This window comes from Cydia amplana, chromosome 17 (genome assembly GCF_948474715.1).
Source record: "Cydia amplana chromosome 17, ilCydAmpl1.1, whole genome shotgun sequence".
Lineage (NCBI taxonomy): Eukaryota > Metazoa > Arthropoda > Insecta > Lepidoptera > Tortricidae > Cydia > Cydia amplana.
The window spans coordinates 3,019,637-3,038,125 of NC_086085.1; the positions used below are offsets into that span (position 1 = coordinate 3,019,637).

The 18,489-nt window shown below is 40.5% G+C and overlaps 1 protein-coding gene and 1 long non-coding RNA gene across 3 annotated transcripts in view; both read left to right on the forward strand.

Moving 5' to 3' along the window:
• Positions 1-18,489, forward strand: part of LOC134655688 (hemicentin-2-like) — a 391,784-nt gene that overhangs the window by 360,826 nt on the left and 12,469 nt on the right. For both annotated transcript variants that reach the window (XM_063511141.1, XM_063511142.1), the window contains exons 6-8: positions 456-566; positions 4,896-5,099; positions 6,318-6,469. In XM_063511141.1, coding sequence (XP_063367211.1) covers positions 456-566; positions 4,896-5,099; positions 6,318-6,469 — 467 coding nt within the window. The remainder of the gene's footprint in view (positions 1-455; positions 567-4,895; positions 5,100-6,317; positions 6,470-18,489) is intronic.
• The window catches only part of LOC134655764 (uncharacterized), a 448,475-nt gene that overhangs the window by 352,062 nt on the left and 77,924 nt on the right, over positions 1-18,489 (forward strand). The gene's annotated exons all lie outside the window — the stretch shown is intronic.

An 18,489-nucleotide genomic window follows, 5' to 3' on the forward strand; every position in this document is an offset into this window, starting at 1 on the left:
ATGCCCTTACCGAGATTTTAACCCACGACCATTGGCTTCATAGGCCACGTCACTAGCAACTCTGCCAGACAGGTCGTCAAGTTAAGTTTACATATTAAAAATAAATTAATTTATAAAGTGTCCATGCCGTTTTGCGGCTTGGTGTACCTGGTCTACATTGTTTAATAATAAGTACTTTTGGCTTTTTTGTTTTAAGTAACTTTATTTTCAGCTCACTTAGTAGATATTGAAAGTCCCTGAGCCTGCCAATGAACAGAACTTATAATATATAATAAAAAAAAACATACAACCGAATTGATAACCTCCTCCTTTTAGATTTGGAAGTCGGTTAAAAAATCCGTATAGATTGGTTTGGTCTTACCCTCAAAGAGACCACGAACATTTTCAACAGAGATTTTCAAATACCGTTATATATCTCTCTGTGTATCCTCTGACATTATAAATTTTGTCGACAGTGCCTCCGAGCAAGATGGTGATAACCGACGACCAGGGTGACGTGAAGCAGGCGATCGTCGGGCCCTACGTCGAGGGGGACTCCTTTACGCTCAAATGTGACGTCAGTGGAGGTGAGTTTACGAAAGAAGGAACGAAAGGGAGGGAGAACTGCTGACTGAGTGACTATAGTCACAGCGTATAACCTCGTGCCGCCCAACATAAAAAATTATAGCCAAGGAAGTTAGAACCATGTTGTATTTTCAATTAGATTGAATTTCATTTGTTCGAAAATTTTACGAGACAAATGAAATGCTACCTACTTTGTTTTTAATTAAGGTTGACTTTCCATCGAAACTGAGTGTACATCCCAATGTACATTGGGCGGCACGAGGATAGAACAGAAGTAATCCACGCAGATTTATTAATGCCTGACAAAACTATTTTAAGCAAAAGAAAAGAACTTATTCCTTCCTCACTACTCGGAGCACTCAAGAGCTAAGCGCGCACCACTAATTCAGTAATGTTATTATTTGTCTGCTCTTGACCATATCTCGGGACCATGGGGTCTCGGACCTCTGGGAGGCGTGCGTAGGGCCAAAGCCAACAGCGCAGAGACCCTTTAAGACACTTAAAGCAAGAATTATTGTTCAAGTGCAAAAAAATATGTTGATAACGACTTTATCGGCTCTATCTAAAACCACGCCAGCAATTTTGAAAATTTTGCTGGAATTTTCGGTTTCATTATTAAGGTCTTGCACTACTAAAAATATTTATCAGTACCGTGAAAATCAAATGCTAATTCTATAATTGTACTTACTAGTTTATTTACTTACTGCTGTTGCGCAGCGAAGTACATCTTGGCCTCCGACACTAAAGACCGTCATGCTTCTCTGTCCAAATGGCCGATAAATGTGACCACAAAATTCATTCTGTTAAGGGGCCCACTGATTACCAGTCCGCCGGATGATATCGGCCTGTCAGTTGTTCGGAACTGTCAACTTTTTGTTCTAACTCACAGGCCGATATAGTCCGGCGGACTGTTAATCAGTGGACCCCTTTATATAAAGATAGAGCTGTCATTTTGACTAGCTCGTTTAAACCGCCATCCAAAACAACCCTGCATCTGCAACCCTTCGAACTTTTTTATATTCATCCCTACAGATGCCGAATTATACTCGTGACTTGAAAATCAATTAAGAAGACCTTCGGCCGTCTCCGGTTGCCAGACGAATTATACAAAGCGATGTTTTGAATAATTTGTTGACTCCCCTAACTGGTCCATTTTAAGAATGATGGCTCGAGGAAGCCAATATTTCTTTCTGATTTTGATTTCAAACATAACAGGCCAATTCGAGTTTTAGTTATTCGATCTGTTTCCAATATGATACTGATCTGTCAGTGTCAAAAGTGACATTTCTTCAAGCAACAACGTAATTTTTGACATGACCGATCAGTATCACTATCGGAAACAGATCAAATAACTGGAATTGGTCTATAAGTCAAGAGCAAGTTCTTGGATGTAATGTAAGGTCTCACGCTATTCACGTGTCAATAATTTCAGGCAGTCTTTCCATTGGATACGAATTCACATGCCACTCCGGTTTGCGAGTGGGAAACCGCTATATACGCACATAGCGCTGTCACGCTCATACACCGGAGGAACATGCGAATTCGCATCTACATGGTATGATAACCACGTAAGAATTAATGAATATTTTTTTTTTATTAATGGTAAGTTGCTAACCTAACCTAAATGTTTGTTTCATTCGTAAATAGTTTTGATTCTTTTGTATAGATGCCTGGTGGTTTTAATCAATTATACAAGGAAACAATTCATTTTAGCTCAAAGTGAGATCAAGTTGACATTTCTATTAACAATTTCACTGAGGGAACCATTTTAGATTGTTCTATTGTTAGTAAATAAGTACTTGTCATGCTTTATTGTAATCCAAAGCGCGTGTAAACGGAATTTATGGGCGAATATAGTTTGGTCAATCTATCTGTCATTAGGGAAAGCAGGTGGCTTTGAAACATGAAGGCTTGAGTGTTAGAGGGACCGATCTCTTGTTCATTACGGGTTTAACGGTAACTATGCCATAATTATATTCCTTGCTTAGTTCAATCAAAGGTCAATAAAAAAACAAAGCACAGTTATAATATGCAAAATACAGTGTGAAATTTTAACCACCCGCTGGTAACCATCGGCCAGAATGTATGAGAGCCAAATTTTTTTCGAAATTTTGGCATTGGTCCCATAATAAAAATCCCTAAATTTTGTCTCATACATTCCGGCTGATTTGATGCCTCTGATTTGTATGGGACAGCCAAATCTGACCTATAATATCACTACGCAGACTATGGCTGGTGGTCCAAATTTCAACCTATATAGTTTTCACATTGAAATCGAAATAGCAATTCCAAATCGTCAGCAAAATTTTCCTGATAATTGTCCTAACTACTAAACCTTGTTATGCCCAACGAAATGTAATTGTTTTACCAAATTGTTGAATCATGCGAACACTAAGCTGGCCTTTGCCGCTAAATCACAGGGGAATCGCGCAATTAAAGCTGCAATTTTGTTATTATACTCGAACTGGCACAACAACATTAGCGGGACAGTACTCATATAGTTTGTCGATTTGTAATAGGCCCAGACGGCTAATTTCTCTGTCGTAATTTTTAATTTTTTTATAATGTGGATGTAGTTCTGCGCGCGGCATGAGAAATTAACAAAATTACCGTTAAAAAAATTATTTGATCTAAATTTGACATCACTGGTAGTAATTTTGGCTCCATCTGACGAGTCAATTTAGATTTTTTTAATACCGCTCTCAAAGAACGAAATTCCCGGCTTCGTACTGTTTCAAAATTGTTTACTGTGGGTACAACTGTAAATTTAACCATAACCTATCCGTTGTTTCACTAATCCCTTGTTTGCCCTGGACGTTGCGGTCGGCCCGATCGCTTATTTGATTATTTGTCTGTCTGTATGCAAAAGCCGATTCCGGTTTCAATCAAGCTTGACTGATTGATTGAATCTGATGCGGTGTATTTTGGCTATGGTAACGTTTTGGAAATATATTCAATTCATGTTTGGGAAATAATGTGTGGACAAAGTGTTAGCCGCGTATGAAATGATTTGGAAATTTAACAACCACAGAATGTATAGACAATAGGAAAAAGTATACGGGGTGATTTATGAGATAGTACAAGTTCATTTTTTAGGGTTCCGTAGCCAAATGGCAAAAAACGGAACCCTTATAGATTCGTCATGTCTGTCTGTCCGTCTGTCTGTCCGTCCGTATGTCACAGCCACTTTTCTCCGAAACTATAAGAACTATACTGTTGAAACTTGGTAAGTAGATGTATTCTGTGAACCGCATTAAGATTTTCACACAAAAATAGAAAAAAACAATAAATTTTTGGGGTTCCCCATACTTCGAACTGAAACTCAAAAAATTTTTTTTCATCAAACCCATACGTGTGGGGTATCTATGGATAGGTCTTCAAAAATGATATTGAGGTTTCTAATATCATTTTTTTCTAAACTGAATAGTTTGCGCGAGAGACACTTCCAAAGTGGTAAAATGTGTCCCCCCCCCCCCCCGTAACTCCTAAAATAAGAGAATGATAAAACTAAAAAAAATATATGATGTACATTACCATGTAAACTTCCACCGAAAATTGGTTTGAATGAGATCTAGTAAGTAGTTTTTTTTTTATACGTCTTAAATCGCCTAAATACGGAACCCTTCATGGGCGAGTCCGACTCGCACTTGGCCGCTTTTGCTATTTGTTCTTATCTTAAAAACTAATGCAAATTAAAAATATCTTACAGCCAATTCTGTATTAATTAACTAGACATATTTTTATTATGAATTTTGTAGTCGGATGTAAGCTCGCTCAGAGGAATCATAATAATTTAAATTACAGTTCAGTATAAACAGTCTTGTTTCAAATACAACTCGAATTCGAAGAAAAAACTCGCTTATTAAAATCACACTGGAGTATTTTCTACAACTTTTATGTCAGTGTCTAATTATCTGTGTCTATAATTACGGAAATATCAAAAGGATTTTAATTATTTGCTAGCTCCAATACTAAGAATTCAAATTTTATTTTTGTTAGTGTTTTGCTGTGGTTCTGTATTTTGAGTATTTTCATCAAGCTTATGTTACTAGAATGTTTGTAGCGTGTAGTTTTAAAATTAGAGCGTAACTTCAATTGCAAAGTCTCATTCTATGGAACCTGCTAAATATATAGTTAAACAAACCGTCATATTAAAATTGTCTCTAAATGTCAATTTACTAGTGACTGTTTGTTTACATAAATAGTCAGCAATTTCCATAGAATGACACTTTATATATGTGGCTTTTTGGGCGGCGGATTCATGTGACTCTTAAACCTATATTACCTATACTATAGTTATCAGAAGACTTATTAACTCTTTTTGCCCCCAGGCCGTCCCCGACCATGGGTGAAATGGTTCAGGGATGAAGTGGAACAAGACACGCCGGCGACGCCTCTGGTGAACAACGGGGTCCGCGGGGTGCTCCGTGTAGGGCCTCTGACCAGGGCTGATGTGAGGGCCACACTTACGTGCCGAGCGTCGAATCATCAGCGGGCGCACCCTATTGAGACTACGCTCACTTTAGATATGAATTGTGAGTAATTATTCTGTACTAGCGACCCGCCCCGGCTTTGCACGAGTTAACAAACTATACATAAACCTTTATCTTAAATAACTCTATCTATTAAAAAAACACATCAAAATCCGTTGCGTAGTTTTAAAGATCTAAGCATACATAGGGACAGACAGACAGCGGGCAGCGACTTTGTTTTATATTATGTAGTGACAGTGATAGTGATTAAATGAGCCTATTGTAAGATGGTGACACATCTTTATATGTACCTAGTAGTTGCTTCATGGTATTATCATCTTACGTCTTGCATAGTATGATGTCAAAATATACTTATATTTGTATAGTCATTCAAAATAAAAATATATTAAAAAAAAGAATTGTATAAAATTTGGCTGCTGTTTTTTAAGTGAACGGAGATTTTACCACGTTTACTTTTGCATTTCTAGACGGTAACAATAATACATTAGAAACTTGGTGCTAAAGACAAACGTACTTACTGGACTGTACCTGGACTCTTTACTATTAACGTTCTCTTTAATACTAACGTGTTTATCCTTGGTTAACTCCATATTAAAGATCGTAGATCTTCTACTTGTTGTCATCTCGTTCTATCACACTTTGACTACATTACTAGACGCATCGAGAACAACCCTGAGAAAGGTCACAAGGCGGAAAAGGACCACCACAAGATATGAAATGAAAATGAAAAACTTGATTTCCAGCAACTAGGGACCCATTAATAAATACCTTAAAACTAGCATACATTATTATAAGAAAAGGAATTTTTTTATTACATGTACATGGAAAACCAACAGCTATAAACATGTCTAAGAGCTACAATAGATTTACAGACTCAATTACAGGTTCTCACTTATAAAAAATAAACACTTCAAAACACCTTGTGGCTGCGATGAATTACGCAACCACAAGTGTCAGGGCTCCTCTACACGATGGGCCAGCGTCGGCCACTCCAAGGGACGCAGCCATGCAGTAGAATGAGATAGCAATATCACTTGCTCCCTCTAACGCATAAATGCGTCCCTTGGTGTGGCCCGCGCTGGCCCATCGTGTAGAGGAGCCATCAGGGAGCCGGCCGTGCCAAACTCCTCCTTGGTGAAGGTCGCTAGACGTTCAGTCGGAATGCTCACCACAAAAGAAAATAATGTGATACTTATAATACCTTTATATTCTGTGTTCAATGTAAATCTTATTTTCGTCTAATGTTTTTTTTTTTGACAGTTCCTCCTCTAACTGTCCACATCCTGGGCTCGAACCAGCCTCTCTCGGCCAGCAGGCGGTACGACCTCCTCTGCCAGAGTTCGGGGTCAAGGCCTCCCGCCTCCATCACCTGGTGGAAAAACGGCCACCGGATTAACAACGCTAAAGAAACGGTAATAAACCACAATTTTGCTTGACTTACTTTAGAACACTTAAACACAGCTTTATTAAATATGAAGTGCGCCCAAAATTGAATGTTATAGACAAAGTCTTAAGGTATAATTTTCTTTGTATATTGTGTACACGTGTATTGTCATAAAATCGTTTAGCTTTATGAAAAACACATTACCGATTGCGGTAGATGAGTAATATTATCATATTTATTGTTTTAAGCTGTTCCTTGGGACCGAAATTACTATTTTATTACTTTGCTTTGTAAACGATTTTTTCTTACGCAAACCTTTACAACCAGCGTCCATCGGTTCTGCGTCCTTTTAAAGGATGACTTACGCTAGAACGGTCCGGGTCCGGCCTGAGGCTACCAACGCTTCGTTTTCTATAGAAAGCATCACACAGCCAATTTGTGGAATGAACTGTCGGGTGTCCATGGGCGGCGGTAATCGCTTACCATCAGGTGATCCGTCTGCTCGTTTGCCTCCTATATCATAAAAAAAAAGCGGCCAAGTGCGAGTCGGACTCGCCCATGTCCGTATGGGTTCCGTATTTATGGGATTTATGACGTATTAAAAAAAACTACTCACTAGATCTCGTTCAAACCAATTTTCGGTGGAAGTTTGCATGGAATGTACATCATATATTTTTTTCAGTTTTGTCATTCTCTTATTTTAGAAGTTACAGGGGGGGGGGGACACACATTTTACCACTTTGGAAGTGTCTCTCGCGCAAATTATTCAGTTTAGAAAAAAATGATATTAGAAACCTCAATATCATTTTTGAAGACATATCCATAGATACCCCACACGTATGGGTTTGATGAAAAAATTTTTTTCGAGTTTCAGTTCTAAGTATGGCGAACCCCCAAACATTTTTTTTTCTATTTTTGTGTGAAAATCTTAATGCAGTTCACAGAATACATCTACTTACCAAGTTTCAACAGTTTAGTTCTTATAGTTTCGGAAAAAAGTGACTGTGACATACGGACGGACGGACAGACAGACAGACAGACAGACAGACAGACATGACGAATCTATAAGGGTTCCGTTTTTTGCCATTTGGCTACGGAACCCTAAAAATCACGTGATCCCCCATGACTTATCATAGAAAACGAAGTGTCGGACGCCTCGGCCCGGAACCTTACCGTTCTAGCGTGAGTCATCCTTATGTCTGGCACTGGTCCCCATGCTGCTGGCCTTAGCTTTTTAGGGTTCCGTAGCCAAATGGCAAAAAACGGAACCCTTATGGATTAGTCATGTCTGTCTGTCTGTCCGTCCGTCTGTTCGAGTATGTCACAGCCACTTTTTTCCGAAACTATAAGAACTAAACTGTTGAAACTTGGTAAGTAGATTTATTCTGTGAACCGCATTAAGATTTTCATACAAAAATAGAAAAAAAAAACAAAACATTTTGGGGGTTCCCCATACTTAGAACTGAAACTCAAAAAAATTTTTTGCATCAAACCCATACGTGTGGGGAATCTATGGATAGGTCTTCAAAAATGATATTGAGGTTTCTAATATTATTTTTTTCTAAACTGAATTGTTTGCGCGAGAGACACTTGCAAAGTGGTAAAATGTGTGTCCCCCCCTGTAACTTCTAAAATAAGAGAATGATAAAACTTAAAAAAAATATATGATGTACATTACCACACAAACTTCCACCGAAAATTGGTTTGAACGAGATCTAGTAAGTAGTTTTTTTTAATACGTCATAAATCCCCTAAATACGGAACCCTTCATGGGCGAGTCCGACTCGCACTTGGCCGCTTTTTCAACGCCTTTGGTTCTCAATTTTTTTTACCTTGTTTTGTATGACCAACATTGTGCAAGGCCCAATCCCACAAGAAAAATACACACTAAACAATTTGTGTTAAGTGGAATGGTCCCTGTGAAAGTCCCTCCCAAACTTTCCGGTCCGAGAAAGTTCAGAAAGAGAGTCAATTTCACACTAAAGTTGGCCGAAATTCCTTATTGCCCTAATCTTTATTGCGATAAAAGACAAACACCTAGCAGTCAACTTAAGGCGAATAGTGACGTGCAATGTTATTCAAAGGCGCCTTTCTATAAACCAAGCCAATATTTAAAAAAAATCTCACAAGGTGCTTATGTACTACGTACTTAATAGTTATTAAAATATTTTTTATGATATAATTATTATAATGAAACTGATTTTAGTTTGAAAAATCACTAAAATTCTTTCGGCTTTAATGTTCTTTTTATGGTAAGTCATTAATTTAGGTATATATATTTTCTGCAACTAGCCCCTTTGAAATTTATTAATAATAACTTTCGGCTCGCAGGCTGTATTTAATATTTGTTCAATATATTTCAGTACAGGGGTAGTAATTAAATTTATTAACGTCTTAAAAGAATACGATTAAAGATGCAGATTCCAAGATGATTAAATGAACTACAGAAAAAGTTTTTTTTTTGTTTTTTTTTTGTTTGCACTAAATATGATATGTAAGAAATCCGCAACGCAGGCTGCGGCTACAAATATAAATCAGCAACATGCTTTGTCCCAAAAATTTGTAGCAAAGCAAAATAAATGTGAAAATGAAAAAGTGTCAAACAAATTATCAACTGCTTGTTTCATTTGATTATTGTTTATGATTTTGACCCAAAATAGTACATTGTGCATATGGCAGTGTTGGCCGTAATGTGTAATTCTAATTAACAATTAATCATTTCCATTAACCATTAAATCCGCAATTAGTCAATTGCATTACGCATCAATTTAAATTAAGTTAATTAGAATTGAATTTTGAGACGTTTAATTACATTGATTGTCAATCTAAATTAACGTTTAATGCAATTAAATCAATTTTTTCATAAACTAATAATTAATGTTACTATTGCTTAGAAACTTGGAGCTAGGTATTAAAATTAAAAATAAGCATATGAATACAAGCTTCAGTGAATTATCAGGTCGTGATATTTTAAAATGAGACAACAAAATGACCCGGAAACCTGGCAGTAGGTACCTACTGGAACTCAGGTTTGGTGCAACATAGACACACGCCGTTTAGGCTATTCGACTCGTCACAATGAGCACTTGGGAGAGCAGTACCCAAGATGGAGCTGATGCTGAACCTTGGCTGTACCTAGTGGAACTCAGGTTTGGTGCAACATAGACACACGCCGTTTTGGTCATCCGACTCGTCTTGATGAGCGCTTGGGAGAGCAGTACCCAAGATAGAGCTGATGCTGAACCCTGGCAGTACCTAATGGAACTCAGGTTTGGTGCAACATAGACAAACGCCGTTTTAGTCATCCGACTCGTCTTGATGAGCACTTGGGAGAGCAGTACCCAAGATAGAGCTGATGCTGAACCCTGGCAGTACCTAATGGAACTCAGGTTTGGTGCAACATAGACAAACGCCGTTTTGGTCATCCGACTCGTCTTGATGAGCACTTGGGAGAGCAGTACCCAAGATAGAGCTGATGCTGAACCCTGGCAGTACCTAATGGACCTCAGGTTTGGTGCAACATAGACAAACGCCGTTTTGGTCATCCGACTCGTCTTGATGAGCACTTGGGAGAGCAGTACCCAAGATAGAGCTGATGCTGAACCCTGGCAGTACCTAATGGAACTCAGGTTTGGTGCAACATAGACAAACGCCGGTTTGGTCATCCGACTCGTCTTGATGAGCACTTGGGAGAGCAGTACCCAAGATAGAGCTGATGCTGAACCCTGGCAGTACCTAATGGAACTCAGGTTTGGTGCAACATAGACAAACGCCGTTTTGGTCATCCGACTCGTCTTGATGAGCACTTGGGAGAGCAGTACCTAAGATAGAGCTGATGCTGAACCCTGGCAATACCTAGTGGAACTCAGGTTTGGTGCAACATAGACACACGCCGTTTTGGTCATCCGACTCGTCTTGATGAGCACTTGGGAGAGCAGTACCCAAGATAGAGCTGATGCTGAACCCTGGCAGTACCTAATGGAACTCAGGTTTGGTGCAACATAGACACACGCCGTTTTGGTCATCCGACTTGTCTTGATGAGCACTTGGGAGAGCAGTACCCAAGATAGAGCTGATGCTGAACAGCTGGCTGTACCTAGTGGAACTCAGGTTTGGTGCAACATAGAAACACGTCGTTTTGGTCATCCGACTCGTCTTGATGAGCACTTGAGAGACCGTACCCAAGATAGAGCTGATGCTGAACCCTGGCTATACCTAGTGGAACTCAGGTTTGGTGCAACACAGACACATGCCGTTTTAGTCATCCGACTCCTCTTGATGAGCACTTGGAAGAGCAGTACCCAAGATAGAGCTGATGCTGAACCCTGGCTGTACCTAGTGGAACTCAGGTTTGGTGCAACATAGACACACGTCGTTTTGGTCATCCGACTTGTCTTGATGAGCATTTGGGAGAGCAGTACCCAAGATAGAGCTGATGCTGAACCCTGGCAGTACCTAATGGACCTCAGGTTTGGTGCAACATAGACAAACGCCGTTTTGGTCATCCGACTCGTCTTGATGAGCACTTGGGAGAGCAGTACCCAAGATAGAGCTGATGCTGAACCCTGGCAGTACCTAATGGAACTCAGGTTTGGTGCAACATAGACAAACGCCGTTTTGGTCATCCGACTCGTCTTGATGAGTACTTGGGAGAGCAGTGCCCAAGATAGAGCTGATGCTAAACCCTGGCAGTACCTAATGGAACTCAGGTCTGGTGCAACATAGACAAACGCCGTTTTGGTCATCCGACTCGTCTTGATGAGCACTTGAGAGAGCAGTACCCAAGATAGAGCTGATGCTGAACCCTGGCGGTACCTAGTGGAACTCAGGTTTGATGCAACATAGACACACGCCGTTTTGGTCATCCTACTCGTCTTGATGAGCACTTGGGAGAGCAGTGCCCAAGATAGAGCTGATGCTAACCCTGGCAGTACCTAATGGAACTCAGTTCTGGTGCAACATAGACAAACGCCGTTTTGGTCATCCGACTCGTCTTGATGAGCACTTGGGAGAGCAGTACCCAAGATAGAGCTGATGCTGAACCCTGGCGGTACCTAGTGGAACTCAGGTTTGATGCAACATAGACACACGCCGTTTTGGTCATCCTACTCGTCTTGATGAGCACTTGGGAGAGCAGTACCCAAGATAGAGCTGATGCTGAACCCTGGCAGTACCTAATGGAACTCAGGTTTGGTGCAAAATAGACAAACGCCGTTTTGGTCATCCGTCACATCTTGACGAGCACTTGGGAGAGCAGTACCCAAGATAGAGCTGATGCTGAAGCCTGGCAGTACCTGCAGGTTCAAGATGTGACGGATGACCTAAATAGCGTGAGCCTATGTTGCACCAAACCTGAGTTCCACTAGGTATAGCCAGGGTTCAGCATCAGCTCTATCTTGGGTACTGCTCTCCCAAGTGCTCATCAAGACGAGTCGGATGACCAAAACGGCGTTTGTCTATGTTGCACCAAACCTGAGGTCCATTAGGTACTGCCAGGGTTCAGCATCAGCTCTATCTTGGGTACTGCTCTCCCAAATGCTCATCAAGACAAGTCGGATGACCAAAACGACGTGTGTCTATGTTGCACCAAACCTGAGTTCCACTAGGTACAGCCAGGGTTCAGCATCAGCTCTATCTTGGGTACTGCTCTTCCAAGTGCTCATCAAGAGGAGTCGGATGACTACAACGGCATGTGTCTATGTTGCACCAAACCTGAGTTCCACTAGGTATAGCCAGAGTTCAGCATCAGCTCTATCTTGGGTACGGTCTCTCAAGTGCTCATCAAGACGAGTCGGATGACCAAAACGACGTGTTTCTATGTTGCACCAAACCTGAGTTCCACTAGGTACAGCCAGCTGTTCAGCATCAGCTCTATCTTGGGTACTGCTCTCCCAAGTGCTCATCAAGACAAGTCGGATGACCAAAACGGCGTGTGTCTATGTTGCACCAAACCTGACTTCCACTAGGTACAGCCAGGGTTCAGCATTAGCTCTATCTTAGGTACTGCTCTCCCAAGTGCTCATCAAGACGAGTCGGATGACCAAAACGGCGTTTGTCTATGTTGCACCAAACCTGAGTTCCACTAGGTACAGCCAGGGTTCAGCATCAGCTCTATCTTGGGTACTGCTCTCCCAAGTGCTCATCAAGTCGAGTCGGATGACCAAAACGGCGTTTGTCTATGTTGCACCAAACCTGAGTTCCACTAGGTACTGCCAGGGTCCAGCATCAGCTCTATCTTGGGTACTGCTCTCCCAAGTGCTCATCAAGACGAGTCGGATGACCAAAACGGCGTGTGTGTATGTTGCACCAAACCTGAATTCCACTAGGTACACCCAGGGTTCAGCATCAGCTCTATCTTGGGTACTTGTCTCCCAAGTGCTCATCAAGACAAGTCGGATGACCAAAACGGCGGGTGTCTATGTTGCACCAAACCTGAGTTCCACTAGGTAAGGGTTCAGCACCAGCTCTATCTTGGGTACTGCTCTCCCAAGTGCTCATCAAGACGAGTCGGATGATCAAAACGGCGTGTGTCTATGTTGCACCAAACCTGAGTTCCACTAAGTACAGCCAGGGTTCAGCATCAGCTCTATCTTGGGTACTGCTCTCCCAAGTGCTCATCAAGACGAGTCGGATGACCAAAACGGCGTGTGTCTATGTTGCACCAAACCTGAGTTCCACTAGGTACTGCCAGGGTTCAGCATTAGCTCTATCTTAGGTACTGCTCTCCAAGTTCTCATCAAGACGAGTCGGATGACCAAAACGGCGTTTGTCTATGTTGCACCAAACCTGAGTTCCATTAGGTACTGCCAGGGTTCAGCATCAGCTCTATCTTGGGTACTGCTCTCCCAAGTGCTCACCAAGACGAGTCGGATGACCAAAACGGCGTTTGTCTATGTTGCACCAAACCTGAGTTCCACTAGGTACAGCCAGGGTTCAGCATCAGCTCTATCTTGGGTACTGCTCTCCCAAGTGCTCATCAAGTCGAGTCGGATGACCAAAACGGCGTTTGTCTATGTTGCACCAAACCTGAGTTCCACTAGGTACTGCCAGGGTCCAGCATCAGCTCTATCTTGGGTACTGCTCTCCTAAGTGCTCACCAAGACGAGTCGGATGACCAAAACGGCGTTTGTCTATGTTGCACCAAACCTGAGTTCCATTAGGTACTGCCAGGGTTCAGCATCAGCTCTACCTTAGGTACTGCTCTCCAAGTGCTCATCAAGACGAGTCGGATGACCAAAACGGCGTGTGTCTATGTTGCACCAAACCTGAGTTCCACTAGGTACTGCCAGGGTTCAGCATTAGCTCTATCTTAGGTACTGCTCTCCAAGTTCTCATCAAGACGAGTCGGATGACCAAAACGGCGTTTGTCTATGTTGCACCAAACCTGAGTTCCATTAGGTACTGCCAGGGTTCAGCATCAGCTCTATCTTGGGTACTGCTCTCCCAAGTGCTCACCAAGACGAGTCGGATGACCAAAGCGGCGTTTGTCTATGTTGCACCAAACCTGAGTTCCACTAGGTACAGCCAAGGTTCAGCATCAGCTCCCTCTTGGGTACTGCTCTCCCAAGTGCTCATTGTGACGAGTCGAATAGCCTAAACGACGTGTGTCTATGTTGCACCAAACCTGAGTTCCACTAGGTACAGCCAGGGTTCAGCATCAGCTCTATCTTGGGTACTGCTCTCCTAAGTGCTCACCAAGACGAGTCGGATGACCAAAACGGCGTTTGTCTATGTTGCACCAAACCTGAGTTCCATTAGGTACTGCCAGGGTTCAGCATGAGCTCTATCTTGGGTACTGCTCTCCCAAGTGCTCACCAAGACGAGTCGGATGACCAAAACGGCGTTTGTCTATGTTGCACCAAACCTGAGTTCCACTAGGTACAGCCAAGGTTCAGCATCAGCTCCATCTTGGGTAGTGCTCTCCCAAGTGCTCATTGTGACGAGTCGAATAGCCTAAACGGCGTGTGTCTATGTTGCACCAAACCTGAGTTCCACTAGGTACAGCCAGGGTTCAGCATCAGCTCCATCTTGGGTACTGCTCTCCCAAGTGCTCATTGTGACGAGTCGAATAGCCTAAACGGCGTATGTGTATGTTGCACCAAACCTGAATTCCACTAGGTACACCCAGGGTTCAGCATCAGCTCTATCTTGGGTACTGGTCTCCCAAGTGCTCATCAAGACGAGTCGGATGACCAAACGGCGTGTTTCTATGTTGCACCAAACCTGCCAGCCTATTATGGATAGCTTTATCCATCTTTATCCACGTGATAAAATAACTGTCACTGTTTAACACCGTGGGAAAGAAAGTGACGGACACCGTTTTATCACGCTGTCACGTAGACAAGAACGACCATCATATCCGTACTGAGGTCCACTAGCTAGATAAAAATTACGGGCGCCTTTATAAAATTACGATATATTTTTGTTAATTGATAATTATCAATAATATTTTTAATTGTCATTAAAAATTGATTTAATTTTTAATGGTTTGTGAAGCATTAACCATTAATTCTTTTTAATTTTTAATGGTTCGAAATAAATTAATATTAATGCAAATTGATGTTAATGCGAATTGACAATTAATTTTCCTTCAATGGTTAATGGTTAATTCGAATTAACCTTTTCAATGGTTAATTTTTAATGGTAATTGGGATTAACGTTCGGCCAACACTGCCATATGGGCAGTAAACAAGAATTTATGATCGAGTGTGAATGAGGTGTGAATGGAAGCCTGAAGCCGAAGGCGAGGGCCTTAATATAACACTAATTCGTAATTTTGTAAGACACAAATAATAACCATGTGAGGAAAAAAACCGGGAAATAAAAAAATAAAACTTGCCTAATTTCGTATACCTACTACTGTACATTACAGCGCTAAGAAATTTAGTATTTACGGACCGCATCGCCTAGCAAGTTTTCTTGAAATGAGCACACAACACTAGTCGCCTTAAAATAAGGCCACGTAGTTGTAATAAATGTAGATTGAATGGGACTGGAGCGCCCGGGCCGCTCGAATCGGTCGTAAGGGACCACTGTACTCGACAAGTTTGACGTAAGTGACAACGGCGATTCTTCAACAGCTGCATTCTTAGATTACTTGTTTTATACATACCCGCCCCGGCTTCGCACGGGTAGTTCAACGAATTTATACAAAACCTTAACAAATTATACACCAAAACCTTCCTCAAGAATCACTCTATTAATAGGTGAAAACCGCATCAAAACCCGTACAGTAGTTTTTGAGTTTATCACGAACATACAGACAGACAGACGCGGCAGGGGACTTTGTTTTAAAATAAGTATCTATTGATGATTGATGATGATATTGAATTATATTAATATAATTGAACTTAGATGTTGTTAAGTACATAAAAATAACGTGTCTAAGTACTTACAGAAGTGTTTTAATAGTATACTATGGAGGAGATTATTTCTCGTTGCTACCTTTTGCGAGAGCTTGTAATTATTTATTATTTTTTTTGTTTGTATTATTTGTAATTATTTCCAACATAAGTGGGGTTGGAAGGAATCTCCCCTCTGCGAGTGCGGCGAAGAAGAACAAACCACTGAGCACATATTACGGCGCTGCCCTCTTCACTCCTATCCTGGCCCAGCTGAGGATCTGGATGCCCTGACAGTCCTGACACCCGACGTAGTTGCCTGGCTTAGCAACCTCAAAGCTGTACTCTGATTGCCTAATCATGCATGCCATACGATTAAATAATAAATAAGTATACTATGTATTGCGAGTCTCCGCCATACTCATTTTACATGGAATGTTAAAAAAATGCAAGCAAAAAAGTGGAGTGGATGAAAAGAGCCCTTTTCCCAGCAGGATAGCAAAACAAGGTAACAAATAGTTATTTTCGATACAAGTGCGAAAAAGAGGAAATTCGAAACGAGTGGCGATAAATTAACAGCAGGATACCAAAACAAGGTAACAAATAGTTATTTTCGATACAAGTGCGAAAAAGAGGAAATTCGAAACGAGTGGCGATAAATTAAAACACGACCGATGGGAGTGTTTTAAATCGACACGAGTTGCGAATTACCTATTCGCACGTGTATCGAACAACGTTTTACAGTACATATGGCACTTTAAAGTTTCCACATACGCACGAAAAGTGCTATTTTACGCACTAGTGCGGAAAAGTAGCCATATGTACTGTAATAGTTATTTTCGATACAAGTGCGAAAAAGAGGAAATTCGAAACGAGTGGCGATAAATTAAAACACGACCGAAGGGAGTGTTTTAAATCGACACGAGTTGCGAATTACCTATTCGCACGTGTATCGAACAACGTTTTACAGTACATATGGCACTTTAAAGTTTCGACATACGCACGTAAAGTGCTATTTTACGCACTAGTGCGGAAAAGTAGCCCCATATGTACTGTAAAAGGTATTCTCAATGAAATGAATGAAGTAATGAAATCAATAAAATGGCATATATGATAATGAGAGTAACGAAGCATGACAGTTAGACCGTTATACTAGGTATTTTACTATTCGATCCAGGCGTCTGGCAGCTTTTCCTCGGTGGAAGTCAGACTAACAGGCCAGCGAAACTTTCAGTTAGAAAAATAATGCCGAAGTAAGAGAAAAGCCCAATTCATATTCAATAAAATCACTATCCATCTTCTTCTGAGGGAATAAATTACAGTATTTTGAATTAATTAGTATATAGGTATATAACTATAACTTGTCTCAGTCAGCATTGTACAATATACATTTTTCTACTCCAGCACTTAAATGCGTCAATTAAATGACTGACAGTGATATCTAAAGCAATGTCATTTGAATGCTTTGTCTATAGGCTCATAAGATGACTGCTAGCAGTCATCTTATGAGTATAATACAACTGCTTTATTTTTTTTAAAGATACAAGTTCCGATCATCTTGATTGAAAGAGGTATGTTTTCATTTACAATAATAACTCTTTTTTTTTTAAATAATAACTCTTTTTTTTTTTAAATAATAACTCAATTTTTTTTAAATAATAACTCTTTTTTTTAATAATCTCTTTTTTTTTAATTGCAGCTGTCATAGAAAAAGTAATGTATGCAACAGCTCATAATTGGTTCTTAAAATTCTCGGGTCTTTTTTTACAAAACTCGACTACGTCTCGTTTTGTAACTTCGACCCTTGAATTTTAAGAACCCTTATTATATCACTGTTGCATAAACTACTATTAATTATTAGCCATTAAACGGTAGCCTGATAATAGGACTTAGCGAACCAAATCACGTATTGATTAGTGTTTAAGCTTGAGCGATATAATTAACGTTAACTGACGGAATTCCTGGCCAAATTAATTATTAATAGATTCTCCGAATTTCTCCATGTGTTTATATCGTGCTTATCCAATTACATTATATATGTGGCTTATTTGACACAACTACAGTTTGTCAAAGGACTGTCTCATTACATAGACAGAGAGAATCATACTATCTTTGTCCTACACTTGCACTAGCACCCAAAAGAAAAGGATGAGTATAGTTTTTTTTTGTTCTTATTTACTGACAAATTGGTTTGACCAACTATAGTAGGAGTATTGCGCGGTTATCACACTAAAGGTGATGTTCGGATTCAAACTGCACCAGCAATACTGCTGCAGGCTACTGCATTACTACAGGAAACGTCAAAATGTCAATTTAGGTATCTAGAAATTTATATGAAATTTGACATTACTACATATATTATAGCAGCTATTATACAGAATGAAATACTTGCTTATACTATAATAATGATATTTTAAATCCGGGGGTAATTTAGCCCGGTAACTAGTGATTGTGATAACAGAATTTACGTAATATCATAATATTGTTATGTGATGATAGAAGCTTAGCACGACTCGCAGTGTATCTCGTGTGATCATATAAATATCACAGCCGTAATGTATTTTAAATTTTGAACAGTTAAGTAGCTAGTCCAGTTAGCTACTGCAGTTAGCTTCTATTTTACGGAAGAAGCTTAGGCCTAGCCTTACTGAAGCGTAACAGAAGTCATTAAGCCTTCTCCATTTTGTCATCATCTGTCCCATACACC